This window comes from Myotis yumanensis, unplaced genomic scaffold (assembly GCF_028538775.1).
Source record: "Myotis yumanensis isolate MYYU_CA2020_CCGP unplaced genomic scaffold, mMyoYum1.0.hap1 SCAF_15, whole genome shotgun sequence".
Classification (NCBI taxonomy): Eukaryota; Metazoa; Chordata; class Mammalia; order Chiroptera; family Vespertilionidae; genus Myotis; species Myotis yumanensis.
In genome coordinates this window covers 40,893,052-40,908,238 of record NW_027223766.1, presented here as the reverse complement: position 1 = coordinate 40,908,238, position 15,187 = coordinate 40,893,052, and the positions used below count along the sequence as shown (strand labels likewise).

At 37.7% G+C, this 15,187-nt stretch overlaps 1 protein-coding gene across 12 annotated transcripts in view; it reads right to left on the bottom strand.

The window, feature by feature from the left end:
• The window catches only part of UBR5 (ubiquitin protein ligase E3 component n-recognin 5), a 138,950-nt gene that overhangs the window by 41,449 nt on the left and 82,314 nt on the right, over window positions 1-15,187 (bottom strand). For 11 of the 12 annotated variants that reach the window (XR_011468255.1, XM_070392399.1, XM_070392400.1 and 8 more), the window contains exons 17-26: window positions 14,507-14,650; window positions 14,300-14,411; window positions 13,898-14,052; window positions 13,439-13,636; window positions 8,756-8,966; window positions 7,742-7,868; window positions 3,710-3,861; window positions 3,183-3,278; window positions 2,693-2,816; window positions 671-768 (exon numbers count right to left, since the gene is read on the bottom strand). Coding sequence is in view for 11 of the 12 variants with exons in the window: in XM_070392399.1 (XP_070248500.1) it covers window positions 671-768; window positions 2,693-2,816; window positions 3,183-3,278; window positions 3,710-3,861; window positions 7,742-7,868; window positions 8,756-8,966; window positions 13,439-13,636; window positions 13,898-14,052; window positions 14,300-14,411; window positions 14,507-14,650 (1,417 nt within the window). In the remaining variant the exon portion in view is untranslated. The remainder of the gene's footprint in view (window positions 1-670; window positions 769-2,692; window positions 2,817-3,182; window positions 3,279-3,709; window positions 3,862-7,741; window positions 7,869-8,755; window positions 8,967-13,438; window positions 13,637-13,897; window positions 14,053-14,299; window positions 14,412-14,506; window positions 14,651-15,187) is intronic. The other variant, XM_070392395.1, reaches the window with a different exon arrangement.

Below are 15,187 nucleotides of genomic sequence, written 5' to 3'. Positions count from 1 at the left end.
TGCAAGGAAATCCAGTCAATTCTGTGCAAAGTGTAACTATCTCATAACCACATTTGAGGACAATACAAATGCACCACACATCAGCCACCTGAGTCCTGCACTGAGTTATGCAGTTAAGATTCAAGTCCAACCTATTTAACAAAGTATAGACAATCACATCAAGTATTTATAGCCGGTATTTTAAAGAGGATAACTACTTTAATCTTTTAAAGGCTACATGACAGGAATTGATATTCCGTAATGTTTTCTATTAAGCAAGTATTCCAAGTCAGAAGAACAATAAGATATCTGACTTCTAACTTCTATAAAATGTTATCACTAACACCATTTTAACCACTGGCAGGTTCTATCAATAATTCATCTTTATTTTCAAAAGATAGGTCATTACATTATATATTATGGAAACATTTTGAAATTTAAGAAATCTGTACCAGCTGCTTTTTGCTAGAAAGTTAGAATATATAACTCACTTGGAAAAAGTGTAAACATGAATTTTACACACAAACACTAACATATACATGCACAAAATAATTATCTTGATAATTTCTAATCAATCATATCATTCCAATATACAGAAATTAGTTTTGAAGAATTACGATATTATGCGTATAGAAGAGAATCTATTCAAATTTTAAAATATGCAACTCATTTAGGACTTGAAATAAATTACCTTTTGCAATTTTCTGTGCTGTTTCTAAGATGGTAATTGCAGCTGGGTAAGCTCGGCCACTTACAGCTGACATAAATGGGGTCATTCCCCTTGCATCCCTAAAATGAGAAAAATTGTACATAAAAATATTAATTATCAATTACTTTTCCTTACTGCTTGTAAAAAAGAAAGGCATGTTCATGATGCAGTAACTAATTATGTTTTGTTAAATAATGTCCCACCACTCAAAAAGCATGTTCTGGTCTCATATTATCTCACTTAGGAAAGAAAGCCCCCATCTCTCTAAACCGTGCTTCCTTTCTTAGCCTTTAGTGACACTATTGACCAGTAAGGGCTCTGGAGTCAAACCAACTCTTTTTAAACGTAGGAATAGGAATAAGGCTCTGTTTCGTAAGATTGTGATGAGGATTAAATAAATTACTTAAAAAGCTTTTAGTACAATGCCTGCCAAATAATTTGTACTCAATACGTGTTAGCTATTATTATGTATTTTCTCTTACACACATGCTTCAATATTCTTTACTGAATTTCTACTCCCCCCTGGAATTTCCAAAATCCCAACCTCAGACATTTGTGCTTCCCTCTCTCATCCACCACAGCAGCTGCCACTTCTATGAGGTCAGTACAGTCCCAGCACCTACACCTGCTCACTTGATAAATCTAGTTAGGATTTCCCAGTGACCCCTCCCATTCAACATACCTAATCGCTAAAGTCATCTTTCTCCCAGATCTGCTCTCGACCTGACTTCTCTCTGAGAACCAACAGCATCACTGTCGCTAGTAACTAAGACAAAACTTGGATTCTTTATGAAAGTCTTCCTTCTAAATCAATTTTTTACCTTTGCTTCTAATCTTTTCCATCTTTAACAAATCAGTGTATTGCAACACACAAAATGAAGGCTGTAAGTAGGCATACACAATATAGCCTCAACTTTACTCTCTACTCTTGCCTAATTTTAACACTTCTTTATACCACATTCATATTATTATTTTTATAACCCCACTTGATACTGTTATAGTCTAAACAAAGCCATTATTCAGAGGATCCAAGCCCAAAGAATAGACCGAAGTGGTGACTTTAACCTAACTTTTCAGATTTGCTGGCTACTATTCTTCTCTTCTGACCGTCCACCTTCAATCAGATGAGTTACTGTCGTAAAATATTTATACTTCTTCATTTTAATGTTGTTGCTCACTCTTCTCCCTATTCATTCCTCATGGTTCTACTCAAACTTCATCTTCATAAAGCTTCCTACTTCAGAACACATGTTTCCCTTATGTTTATTCCAAAATACATGTGTCCTTCCTGTCCCAAATTAATGTCTCAGTTCTGGAAGCAAGAGATGAACCAAGGTTGGAATTCCTGCTGTGCCACTCACTAGAGTTTTATAACCCTGGGTAAGTTCAATAACCTCTGAAAGCCTGGATTTTCAAATGTATGATGGGAATAATATCACCTACTTCAGATGGTTATTTCTAGAATTAGGAGTTAATGCAAGTAGAGTTTGGCACAGATGATGACTAATTTTTATAAAAATGTTTATTGTTATGAGCTTGTAAAGATAAACAATCATGCTGAAAGCAGGATATGATCTATTAATGGTTAATGAGCATTTACCACAGAATACTTATCAAAAACTCTGCATAATCTCATGATGATGCATTCTGCAAGCCAAAAAAATTTCCAAAGAAACCATCAGAATCATCATGCAGTTCTAAATACAGATTCCAGGCCCCATCCCAGACCTACTGAGTCATACTTCTAGTGTAGAGCTTTGGGGAAGAATCTGTATAATTTTCAAAGTTTTCCAAGCGACAGTGGTAGAACTAACTTACAGATTCACATTTGAGAATAAAACACATCTTTTTAACATATATACACTCAAATCAAGCTGACATAAAATCACGTTATATTCATTTAGTGGACACTGAATTTTATGGAGAAAGCATCTTTCACTAAAGAGAGCATAGTAACAGAGGGCATACAATGTTGGATTCTATTAAGTATATTAAACTTCTTACTTGGCAGAAAGGAGCTCTCGTAGATAGGGCTGCAGAACAACACTGTCACATAACAATTTCAATATAAAATGAGCATTGGCCTTTCGATCCTTGGATTCTACTACAGATGGCTCTGTGGAAGGACCTGTAATTAAGCAGATCCATTTGGTAACAAAACAAGAATAAACAAGACCAAGTGAAAGAATATTCTGGAATAACATACCAACTATTTATTAAATATACCACGAGAAAAATATTCTAGTATTTGTAATAAATTAATAACTTCATTAAAGAGAATTTAAAAACATTAACACATTTGACACATCTCAACTGATGAAATGCATGTGCATCCACACCACAATTTCACTGACACATGGAAGACAATTCAGAGAATGAGATGCTTCTCAAGCCAAGGAACATCTCCTTGAGATAAAAGTGTGGCTCTGTCAAACCCATTTGTGAAGTGTGTTCCTCCAAATGTCTAAGCAAATGCAGTAGTACAGATTCTCACCTGGAATGGTGGAGGTGCTTGGTCCTTGAGCGGTGCCAGAGGCTGCTGTGGTAAGAGATCCCACAGCAGGGGCCAGGATAAAATCAATGTCACCATCTTTCAGTAAACAGAATAGCAGGATGCATATCATTATAGGCAACATATCCCTAACTTGTTCTCTTAACTGGACTTAAGGCTCTTCTGTACAAGCCAAACGACAAATCAGACAGAGGTTTAAATATAAACTTATTTTCCTAACTATAAAAGAAGGAATCCACTAGATAATTTACTGATTTACCCAGATGTATTGCTAAGTAGCTTCTTATCAGTAAGGAAATATTGCAGTAAGGAATACCTGACAAGATTTTCTGGAAATTTAATTTTTAAATTACAAACCCCTTAAACCAAATCTTTGTAACTAAATTAGTTACAATACACATTACGCTACTTTTAAATATTTCAGATTTACCAATAACCCATTTAAAATGCTCAATTTCTCTTCTTTCATAACCCTTTTTGTTAAAAACTAAATAATAAACAGATCTTACCAGGATCCATCGCAGGAGGATCAGGAACCCAACTAGGGGGGGCTATCGGGGGTGAAACTGGATCCTGATGGTCACTGGATGAAGCTCCAGCTTCATGTCTACCCAAACCAGCCGCTCTCAATGAACGTCGCATCATTTCCCGTAACCTCAAACTAGAAGAACATGGACAAAATCAAAACTCACTACCATGACTAAATGTAATGAAAAGGTACACAGAACTTCTCATCTGAGATCAAAGTTTGTTCTATAAGCAAATGCTCCAGGCAAAGGCAGTGAAGTACAAATGCCAATTCTGAAATCACAGAATCAGTCAGTGAGGGACAGAAATGAAACTGGGGGCTCCTAGTCCCCAGTTCAGCATTAAAACCACTAACTTAAGCACAGGGAACAAAAGTTGCCGTGAAGATTAGAAAATAATTTCTCATACAGTTAAGACAAATGAGCAGCTGAATATTAAAACAAAAAAAATTTTCTGTCCCATTTATAATTAGTAAGAATTAAGTTTAATAATAGACATCAGCGAAGAGACTAAGCACAAAACTAGTACAGACTGATTTAACCCACTAAATCCCTTGTCTGTGATCTCAAAAGCAATTGAATTAATATTCAGAGTAAGTAATTTTACAACGAAGACCAATTTAAATTTATTTTTTATACACTTTTTTTTTAACAGTACAACTTGCATCACAATAAAATTAACGAATGAAACTGGAGCTTGTAAAATGTGTTGTTAGATTAATGTCTGGGCGTGATTTTTTTTTTTCCTAAAAAAAAAAAAAAAGTACTGCACAGATGTGCACATCACTAAAAAGAAAAATATCATAAACACAGACCTCGTTAGGGAAACTGGTAACTACCTACCTATTAAAAAATCTGAACCTCTGAATAAAAGCTTACAAAGGCTACAGAATTAATACATTAATAACTAACAGCAATTAAGAGAGCACATGAGGCAAATCAGACACAACTTTAGAGCTTCTGAATAGAGTAAAAATTCCATTTTAAGGGCCAGGCAACACAAGGGATTTCATTCTCCCTTGCAGATTTAATCCCAAAGATATGACATTTCTGATGTAAAAGACCTAACACCTTACCAGGTGAGCATTATGTCTATAAATAAGTGATTTAGAAAGATTCTTAATGTTTGAATCTCTAATTATGATTATTTAATCCAAAGTAAATGTGTTTTTCCATAGCAATACATTTTTAAATTTTTAAGTATATTTTTATTTAAAGCATTTACGAAAATTTCTTTTAGAGACTACTTTCAGGAACATGTCTATTTTACAAGGCTTTTGCATGATGATGTACTTTTGGGAACAGAAACATTCTTTGGAAGCAAATTTTAGTGTCTCAAGTAGTATCTTAGTTATTATAACATTCACTATTTAAAAATACCTACAGTAAATTATTTTACGTTATCCATGTCTTCTCTCTCTCTCTCCCAATTCAGAAATCTGAGTTTAAGAGTTTTTATAATATGGAAGGGAGTAGGTTGCAGTGATTATTTCGGGTGAAGTCACCGTCATGTCCAAAGACATCACCCAGAGAGAATGCAGGCTCCTTACCAGGAACAGCGCACACCAGGGTGACTGTCCACACTATGATGCTCCTATGCAATTTCAATTAAGCTCAACATAGACACTTAGTATCCTAATGTGCCTTACTCAAAACATACACAGAGAATCAGCAATAATTGGGAAGCATTGCCAATGACCTGAAAATAAATGCATGTTTTGGGCTTAACGAGAAGAAGGCTTACACCAGACCAGGGTCACAAACTCAATGCCTCCTGGGCCCGGAAGATAAAATAAGTCAAGGAAAGGGCAGGCAGGTGTAAGGAGGAGGGAACAATGACAAACTAGAGGTGTACACACTCATCTAAAAGCATTCAAATCTTAAAGAAAAAAATGTAACATTGCACAGGCCAAAGAAAACATGTGGGCTATTCTCCAACCTCTAATTTAGAGTAGATTAAGAATAAATGAAGATAAATGGAGACCACAGTCTCATCTTGAACTTTCAAACTCCCAACTTTGTTGTTGTGATGTAGTCAATTCAATATTAAATGAGGGGACCATTCCTTGTCATTTAAAAAAGTTGTCCTTAACCTCTTTTCTTCATTAGGTCTTGGGAACATTTTTTAAGTACAATGCCCAGCTCCTCATATAGATTCTTTAAAAACAAAAACAAAAAAACAAAAAAAAGAAAATTATTCTTCAAGATGTTGTACACAATTCATGAAGATTCACCTGTATCCTCAGTGGCTGAGGACAATACTGAGGAGATACCACCTTGGCTGCTAAGATTCAGAGTTTTGACATTTCTTCGTATAGGCTTGCCTGGAAGTCATCGTATTTTCTGACAATATGGAAGAATTCAAGGATGATGTAATTTCCTCTTTGTAAGCACGTAATATCCATGCTACAGAAGCCTGAGAATCCAGTCATGTTCAAACATACCACTGTGACAAAAAAGCGAAGGTCATGTGTCTTCCAGATTAACAATCTCTAGAGTACATACACCTGCAATCAGATGCATCAATCAAGCCTTCCACTAACTCTGCCCTTTGTACTCAGGAACTAGTGAGTCACACAACAAAACTTCTGAGTCAAATCATCATCTGAAGGCATTTAACAGTACTCCAGTCAACATTGAAACTGCATCAGTTTTGAGCTTAGAGCTCATGAATCCCAGCCTGCATACTCATCAAGGGGCATCGCCTAGAAAATCCATGTAGGCTAGAGGAGGGTTTCACTTCAATGAAGCAGTCTGTGGACTTCCTACTGCCCGGCGTGGATAATAAGACTCCTGTGCTTTCATCTGTTCAATCGGCAGCCCTGAGCTTGAATTGTGTAAGAGCACTGCAGTGAAATCTTCGGCAAATGCCTCAAAGGAGCTTACTGGCAAATTATTTCTGTGAGCAACACATCACCCACTCTTGAAGCTCCTTTTAGTCTTTGCCTTCAAAAATAATCCTTATATGAAAAAAAGATGGCAGCACTGGCACTGGACCACCCATATCAGAGTCCAACTTGATTTGCACCTGTATATTCCCTGAGGAAATGAAAGACCTGAAATAATTCAGACACTAATTTCTTCATGAAGAATTTAAGTTGCTCTCCATTTTAGACCAAATACTTTGCTTAGTGTAATCCTAAACAAATAAGCTGGTCATCATTTCCATTTTGTATAGTCTACATAATGTTATGTACTGTTTTAAGTTATAATTTGGTCACCCAAAAATAACTTTTTTATAAATCTCACTTTGGGATGTTTTTGAACCTGGGAAGCTATCAAGTTGGTACCAATATTAGAAGAATCATTTCTAAAGGGAAAGTTGAATATGGAACAGAAAATAGGCAAAGAGACTCTTCACTCTGAATAGACTTTACAACTATCACATTAGCACAGTGAGCAGTGCTTCCATTAATGATCTGTCAAGTATCCAATTTTGGCTGTCATGTCTAATATGAGTGTGCTTTTTCTTCAGAAAAACAACTATATCCTGAATTCTTTATATTCGTTACCTATTCAAACACCTAGTAATTGTCAATGTGTTATTAAGGTTTGTCCATCCCACAACTCAGAAAGCCTGAAAGTTTATAATACCAACTACTCATAATATACACCAGCCTTTCATTTCTTCCCAGATCATTAAGACATCTGAGAAATTGACCTAAATAAGCAATCTGTAAATAAAAGATTGAGGTTCTTTCAATTACTGTTATTAGTTGTTCTCCAACTAAATAAGATAACTTCCTAGAAAACAAAAATGATCAATTTAAAACACATTCAAAGAATCAAGTTTGAACTACTTGTCTAAATTATCTCAAATTTTTGAAGCATCCTAGGTCCTACTGTTCTATGCTTAAATTCTAAGTAGGTATTATCAGATATTATTCCCAGGGAGGAACACAAATAAAATAAAAGGACCCACCAATCATGCATATGATAGGTAAGAGATACATTTATTTCTGTACTTGGGTTATGTTTCTGTCAATTAAACTTTCCTGGTAAAAATCACATTACCTTCGGCTACTTGATGATCCAGCCCGGTTACCCGGGCCATTACTTGAAACGACCGAAATTGCATTTGCAATGGCTTCAACTGCAGAAAGCCTTTCAGCAAAAGTATTTCTTTCAGAGCGCTCTGCTTCTGAAACATAAAAGAAAAAATTAGGATCAACTTAAACTTCAAACATAACTAAGAGATTAAATGTGTATAGGCCAGTAAATGCTAATTGCTATGTATTCTCGAGTATGCTCTAATTCACATACCAGAGATAATTAATAACTTAAGTTTCCTCTCTAAAGCAATAAGCAATTAAGATATATTGAACTACAACCTTTAATATGAATTACTTTTTTAATCTGCCTTACTTTTCAAACCCAAAAGGTTAAGAATACTGTTATTCATAAGTAGAATGAAATAGCTTTCACTACTAAGGAAGAAAAAGACTCCCGTATCAGTACCTCAATCTTAGTTTATATACTACGTATTCAAATCACTATTCTAAAATGTGGCTACTAGAAGATGGTTGGCAGAATTCAAAATAAGAAAAAACATGAATTACACAGTTGCACTTCAGGTTTTCAGTTTTTCCCTTAATTCATCAATTAAAAACATTAAGGCAAAAATACTTATTTACTTTTCCAAAAACACCTAACAAATAATCAGGTGATTTTTCCCTCTACGTTCTGAAATTTGAGATAAAGGTTGTTGCCTTAATATAACTTGCCTTCACTTAGTCACCTGAAATTATAAAACCTGTAAGTCTCATAAGTATTACACATACAGTCTGTACATATCAGAGAATAGAACTCAAAACAACAAAAACACATTTGATTAAAATTTTATTTGCTTATGTCACATACTCAATCCTAATAAGACACAAATTTGTACCTTCTAAGAATGACAAAACTCCTAGATTTTATGAAGAAAAATAAAAGTACCATAATTTTTTATAGTGATTTTTCTTTCCTTTAATAGTTATTATATTCTAAAATTCCTTTTAAAGACTTCGATATAGGTTTTAATCTCACCCTCTTCTTCTTTAGTTTCCTTATTGCTGGTTGGAAAGCAAACTGATACACAAGCATGCAAAATATTCCGATTTCCATCACATCTGTGGCTGATGAATGTCTGTAGCATCTGTAGATTCTGCTCTAAAACAACCGCTTGCTCAAGATTCATAAGATATTGTCGACAGGCCTCATAGTCACAGCGTAGGATGTGCTGCATTAAGGTTTGTTTCTGTGCTCAGACAAATTAGGGAAAATATCTTCAATAAATTTGAATAACATTACACATGTCAAAAATTTCTCATGGCCAACAAAATGATATAATCAGCTCTGCAAATAAGTAAAGACAATATGAGGTAGCCTAGCAAAAGGAGCTGAACTTAAGGGTACACTTTAAATTAAATAAAGTATACAATTGACAGGAATGAAAAAAGGTGGGTAAATTTTCTGTTTAAAAAAACACACACAAAACAGTAAATATTTTCAGCTTTTGCAACTACAACTCTGTGGCTACCGTGGGGAAGCAGCCATATACAATGTACAACTGAATGGCAGCAGCTAGATTTGGCCTGCAGGCCATATTCTGCCAACCCCTGGTTTATGTCATGTAAGCCAGCGGTTGCCAACCGGTGGACCACTGGTGGTCCGTGAGGTCCGAAAGATTGGCAACTGCTGATGTAAGTGGTATATAACCATCAAATTAGGACCTTAATTAGTATTGTTAATCAATTAAGCGTATACATTTTATTTCAAGTCTACTCATACCGTCTTAAAGGTTATATCACACTATGGTACATGAAAACCAAAATCTTCAACTCCCCAGAAATTATGACACATGTAGTCCCCCAAACGTGACAACGAATGTCCTTCATTGTCAAAGACATGGTATTACTGATAAAGCATCTATAATAATAGAAAGCGTAATATGCTGATTAAACCGGACAGCCGAACGACCTTCCGGACATCCTTCTGGATGAAGCTGGGGCTGCGAGGGCCGGGCCCCTTGCATGAATTTCATGCATCGGGCCTCTAGTAGAACATAATAACTATTAGAGACAGCATGCTATAGACTGAATATTTGTGTCGTCCCCTCTCCCCCCCAAATTCAAATGCTGAAACCCAATCCCCAATACAATGGTGTTTGAAGGTAAGACCTTTGGGAAGTGATTAGGTCATCAATTTGGAGCCTCATGAATGGGATTAATGCACTTTAAAAAGGCTGAAGGCCCAGCCTCAGTGGTTGACAATCAACCTATGAACCAGGAGGTTGCACTTGGATTCCCAGTCAGGGCACATGCCCAGGTTGTGGGGTCAGTCCCCAGTGTGGGGCATGCAGGAGGTGGCCGATCAATGATTCTCTCTCATCACTGATGTTTCTCTCCTTCCTTCCTTCCTTCCTTCCTTCCTTCCTTCCTTCCTTCCTTCCTTCCTCCCTCCCTCCCTCCCTCCCTCCCCTCCCCCCCCTCCCCCCCTCTCTCTCTCCCCCCCTTTCATCTCTGAATCAATAAAAATATGTATTTTTTTAAAAAGACTAAAGAAAGCAGAGTTCTCCCCTCCCACCATATGAGGGTAAAGCAGGCCCTCACCAGACACCAAATCTGCCCACGCCTTGATTTTGGATTTCTAGCCTCCAAAATTGTGAGAAATAAAATTCTGCTGTTTATAAGCCACTCAAGTCTACAGCAGCATAAACAGACAAAGCCACAGCATGAACATACCAAAAAATTCAAATGGGCTTCTTTCAGAACGTAAAACTATAGTTATGAAATATTTAATGGAATGAATCCAAAGCTCTGGGTTTGGAAAACAAACCAAGTACTATTGTTCATTTAAACTAGAATTAGAAATTACTGGAAGAAAGCAGGTGGGAAAAGAGTGTGGAAACACAAAGGAGAGAAGAAAGATGCATTTGAACAACTTGCTATCTCCCCCACCCCAAACAGCCTAAATAACCCATCCCTTCCCCCATCCTCATGGGGAGGAGAATTCAGGATTGGGGGAGGGGAGGAGGGGCACAAGAAAATATAGCTAAAAACTATTTTCAGTACCCGCCACATTAATAAACCATTTTGATTGTGGAATTAAAACTAAGACTCTGAGGTGAACCCATAAACTACAATCTCCAGTTCAAGAGTATGAGGGCCACATAAGACTAACCTTGACAAAGTCTGATGACATACTAGTATATGCATTAATCAGTATATTGAGAAAACGTCAAAGTCTGTTCAAAGAATAAGAAGCACAGTACTTTTAAAAGTAACGAAAACCCAGACATTCTGCAGCACACCGCTGTGACACAATGTTTACAAGCAACCAGCCAGCCAGTCATCTGGCTGGAAGCAGCTGCTAAGGGAACTTCCATCTCCAACCTGCTGGACTGGACACGCGCTCTTGCACGGAGTGTCAGTACCACACTCAACTGTTACAAGCAAAGAAGTTTATTTTGCATCACTCTACGTTGTATTTGTCACTTATTCGTACAGCAAAACGCAGGGAGAGGGGAGTTCACTAAAAATAATTCTTGCAGGTCTACTATGCACCGAGCCCTGAGGTACAAAGACAAATGACACACTTCATCCCTACCCGTGGGATGAGGACACATTTCATCTTTACCCCTGAGAAGCTGAAGAAGTGAAGGGGTCATGGAATCAAATGCCTGCAGAAGCATCTGAAGTAATATAAATGAATGAAGGAGGCTGGTTGTAAAAAGATAGACAAACTGTATAGTAAATAAATGACATGTGGACTCAGAGCAATAAATTTTAAACAGCAGGAGCTGCAATGAATTGGAGAACAAGACAACATTCATTCTAGTTTTCCTCCAACCTTTATTCATGCTCCTTTTCTCAGTTTCTTAGGCAGGTTCCTTATTATCTCCTGGCATTTAAATGCTGGGCTGAGTCCTTAGACCTTTTCTCTTCTCCATAAGCTTGGTAATTGCATCATAGTTCCTTTAAATATCACAGATATACATACTAACATCTCCTAAGTATATTTCTCCAGCTTGGTCCTCTCTCTCTTGTCTTCAGACTTACACATCTAACTCTCTGCACCATTTCCTCTTGGATATCTTAAAGGCATCTAAATCTAGCATGTCTAAAACCAAACTCCTGCCGTAGCCAGTTTGCTCAGTAGATAGAGCACTGGTCTGTGAACTGACAGGTCCAGAGTTCGATTCCAGTCAAGGGCACATGCCTGGGTTTCGGGCTCAATCCCTAGTAGGGGGGAGTGCAGGAGGCAGCCGATCAATGCTTCTCTTTCATCCCTGATGTTTCTCTCTCTCTCTCTCCCTCTCCCTTCCTCTCTGAAAAAATATTTTTAAAAAAATAAATAAAACCAAACTCCTGCTATCACACCCCAGCCCCTGAACTTGCTTCATCACTAGTCTTCATCTCCATGAATGGCAATTTCATTTTTCTAAAAACTTTCACCCTCTTGCTTCCTCTATTTAACACCATATATTTAGCCATAAGCAAATCCTGTTGGCTCTATCTGAAAACATATCTAGAATTATCTAAAATCTAACCAGTTCTGACTCATAGCTGCCTCCTGAGCCAAGCCACCATAATCTCCTCCCACCTAGACTATTTTAGTAGCCTCCTATGGCCTCCCTACTTCCCCTGTCCTCCTAGTACTCCCAGCATGTCAGCAGTGATCCTCTCTAAGTCCAATCAGGTCAATCTCTGCTCACATTGCTCCAATAAATTCCAAAGGTGTTACCTCCCCACCTAACAAATACCTCAACAGCAGCATGTTCGAAACGAAACTCCTCCTCCTCCCTTTCTTCCTCCTATGTTTCCTCTCCACATCAACCTCACCCAACTCAGAAGCTGCACAACCAACTCCTTCATTTACTGCTGGCATCCAGTCACCACACTTTATAGCTTCTCCTCCCTCAATATCTCTCAAATCTATCCCCTCTTCTTCATTTTCAGTAATTCAAGCTTTGTTTCTCACTGGATAATTGTATTGGCCTGTTTATCTGGCCTCTGAACTTCTTCATCCACTGCTAAATCTTCCTTATGAAAAGCCAGCTTAAATTTCTTCTCCTCCTAGCTTTCAGGGGAACTCTGACACCCCTTAGGTTAGCACACAAGACTCCCTACTACCTTTCTCCAGACTCACTAATCGTTACGGGCCCTACCTTCTGGTTCTATCAAAAGAATGTGCATGTCCTGGCCGGTGGTGCAAAGTGGTTAGAGCGCTGGCCCTGGCACCCAAGGGTCTTGTCCAATTCCCGGTCATGGACATGTACCTGGGTAGCACATTTGATCCAAGCCCTCGGTTGGGGCATGTGTGGGAGGCAACCAATGTGTGTGTCTCTTGCCCTCCCTTCTTTCCACTCTTTCTAAAAATGAACACTAACCAAAAAAAGAGATTGTACACATTCTCCCATGCCTGAGATAACAACTCTCACCTTCATCTTGTGTCCAAAAGACCCCTCTCTGATTATTCAGAGTTCCATGTAGACATCGCCTCCTCAGAGAAGCCTTCTCTACAATCACAGTCTGATTTATAATGGTCCTCGGACTGTGTGTGCCATTCTCAACACTTAAATTGCATGTAATCACTAATTTACTCATCTCTCTTGTCCTGACTATTAGCTCCTATAGGGAGGGACAATGAATGATTTCCCAAGATTGCTTCCCTGGACTCCAGTATCTTCTGAATTCAAATACCAAGTAGTTTCCAAAGTCACATTACCTCTACAGCCATGATGATAATAGCAGCTTTCTTTTTGATTGTTGAATTGGCAGGCAGATTTATTAAAGAATGTACACCCATGCCAAGACTACTAATGGGTGGAAGATCAAGCCAATCAGGATCCCTTATTCCTCCCATGCAATCTTTGGCCATTGGGTAAATAGTACCATTTCCATCTCGAAGAATAATAGGAGACTCCTATAACAGAGAGAAAATAAAAGATGGCTACCAAACTGTACCTGATTTTTTCCAATAGGTATATTTGTTTTTAATTAGATAATGGGTGTGTGTGTGTGTGTTAGTAATAATAACCAAATAAGAAACTTTGTATTCAAATGTGCTGAAAATTCTAAATTCTTCAATAGTTTAATAACAAGCAAACAAGAGCCAGACTCCAAGCTTCACATAAATAACAATGTTGTCATGTCACTTTTCAAAAGCAAAAATAAGCCTCTGTACCTGTCCAGCAGTGAAAATGGCTACATTCCTCTCATTCTGACCAAGGAAAGCAATGCTGCTTGTCGGGAAATTGTTTTCCTGCTCTGCTTTTCCTGTCGCAAGATCAAAGATACAGTACCGTACCCAATTTCCAGTCTTCAAAACAGCATGCACACCTTTAAAACATATAAATGTAAAAGTGTTATTACATGTCTTTAGTAATCTCTAATAAGTAATACCAAATTTTGACCTTTCTGCCCATATTTGTAAGTCAATTCCAACAGTTACATTTTATTCCATAACATTACACTCAGGGAACAAAAACTGTCAACTGCCCCAAATCACTTGATTCTGCTCATTTGCTGCACACAAGTGTTAAGGGGATATAGAATATGCCAGCTGAAAAACTTGTCGAATCTTTACCTTTGGAATCTACATTCACTGCTAATATTTCTGTTTTTTCAGGTATACAAAGCTTTTTAGGAGTCCTTTGGAAACAGTCAGGAACTTTTGGTGTTCCACCAGTTTTGACAACCTGCATGACACGAAAAGAATTTTGCTCTCAAATTCGTAACATCCCCAAGGAGTCAGTCCCAGTATTCACCCGCTTAGTGAGTCCACCAGGCTTACCTGCAGTTCATCGATTCTAAGTAACCTACAGTCCTGCAGGAGCGAAGAAGGGTCCGCATCTGAGCCAGAGCTGCTCTGACAGTTTGTATTGCTAGACGTGCCAGGAAATTTTACAGCAACATAGGCACCGTCCACTTTTAGCACCTAAAAATAGAGGTAAATAAATATGCTACATTAATAACTTATATGAAATCAGTACGCAAACGGCATTCATTCATTAATTTAACATTGAGGCATTGAATTCCTTGTATTTCTTCAATAATCACCAAGTTGTAAAATTAACCTGAACAAACTCGCCAAAGCTTGATATCTATTAGCAAGGCTTATTTTCTAGAGAAAAACTAAACTACATAGCCTGTGGATGTTTGGCAATCAACTGAAATAATTAGTATAATCTACAGAATCCTCACTCATTCCTCTTTATTAGTTTAGAGCCCCGCTGTGCAATGATGGCAATGTTCTGTACCTGTGCTGTCCTATCTGAGAGCTATTAGTGGCTATTAAGCACTTGAAATGGGAGTTGATGTGGCCGAGTAGCTGGCTTTAATGTTACTTAATTTTACTAAAATTAATTAGCCAAATACACAGCGAGGGGCTGCCATACTGGACAGCACAGGTATACAGTCAAAGCACGGAAAGGCAAGCGCAGGACTTGAAACTAGAATACCTGAGTCCCACCTC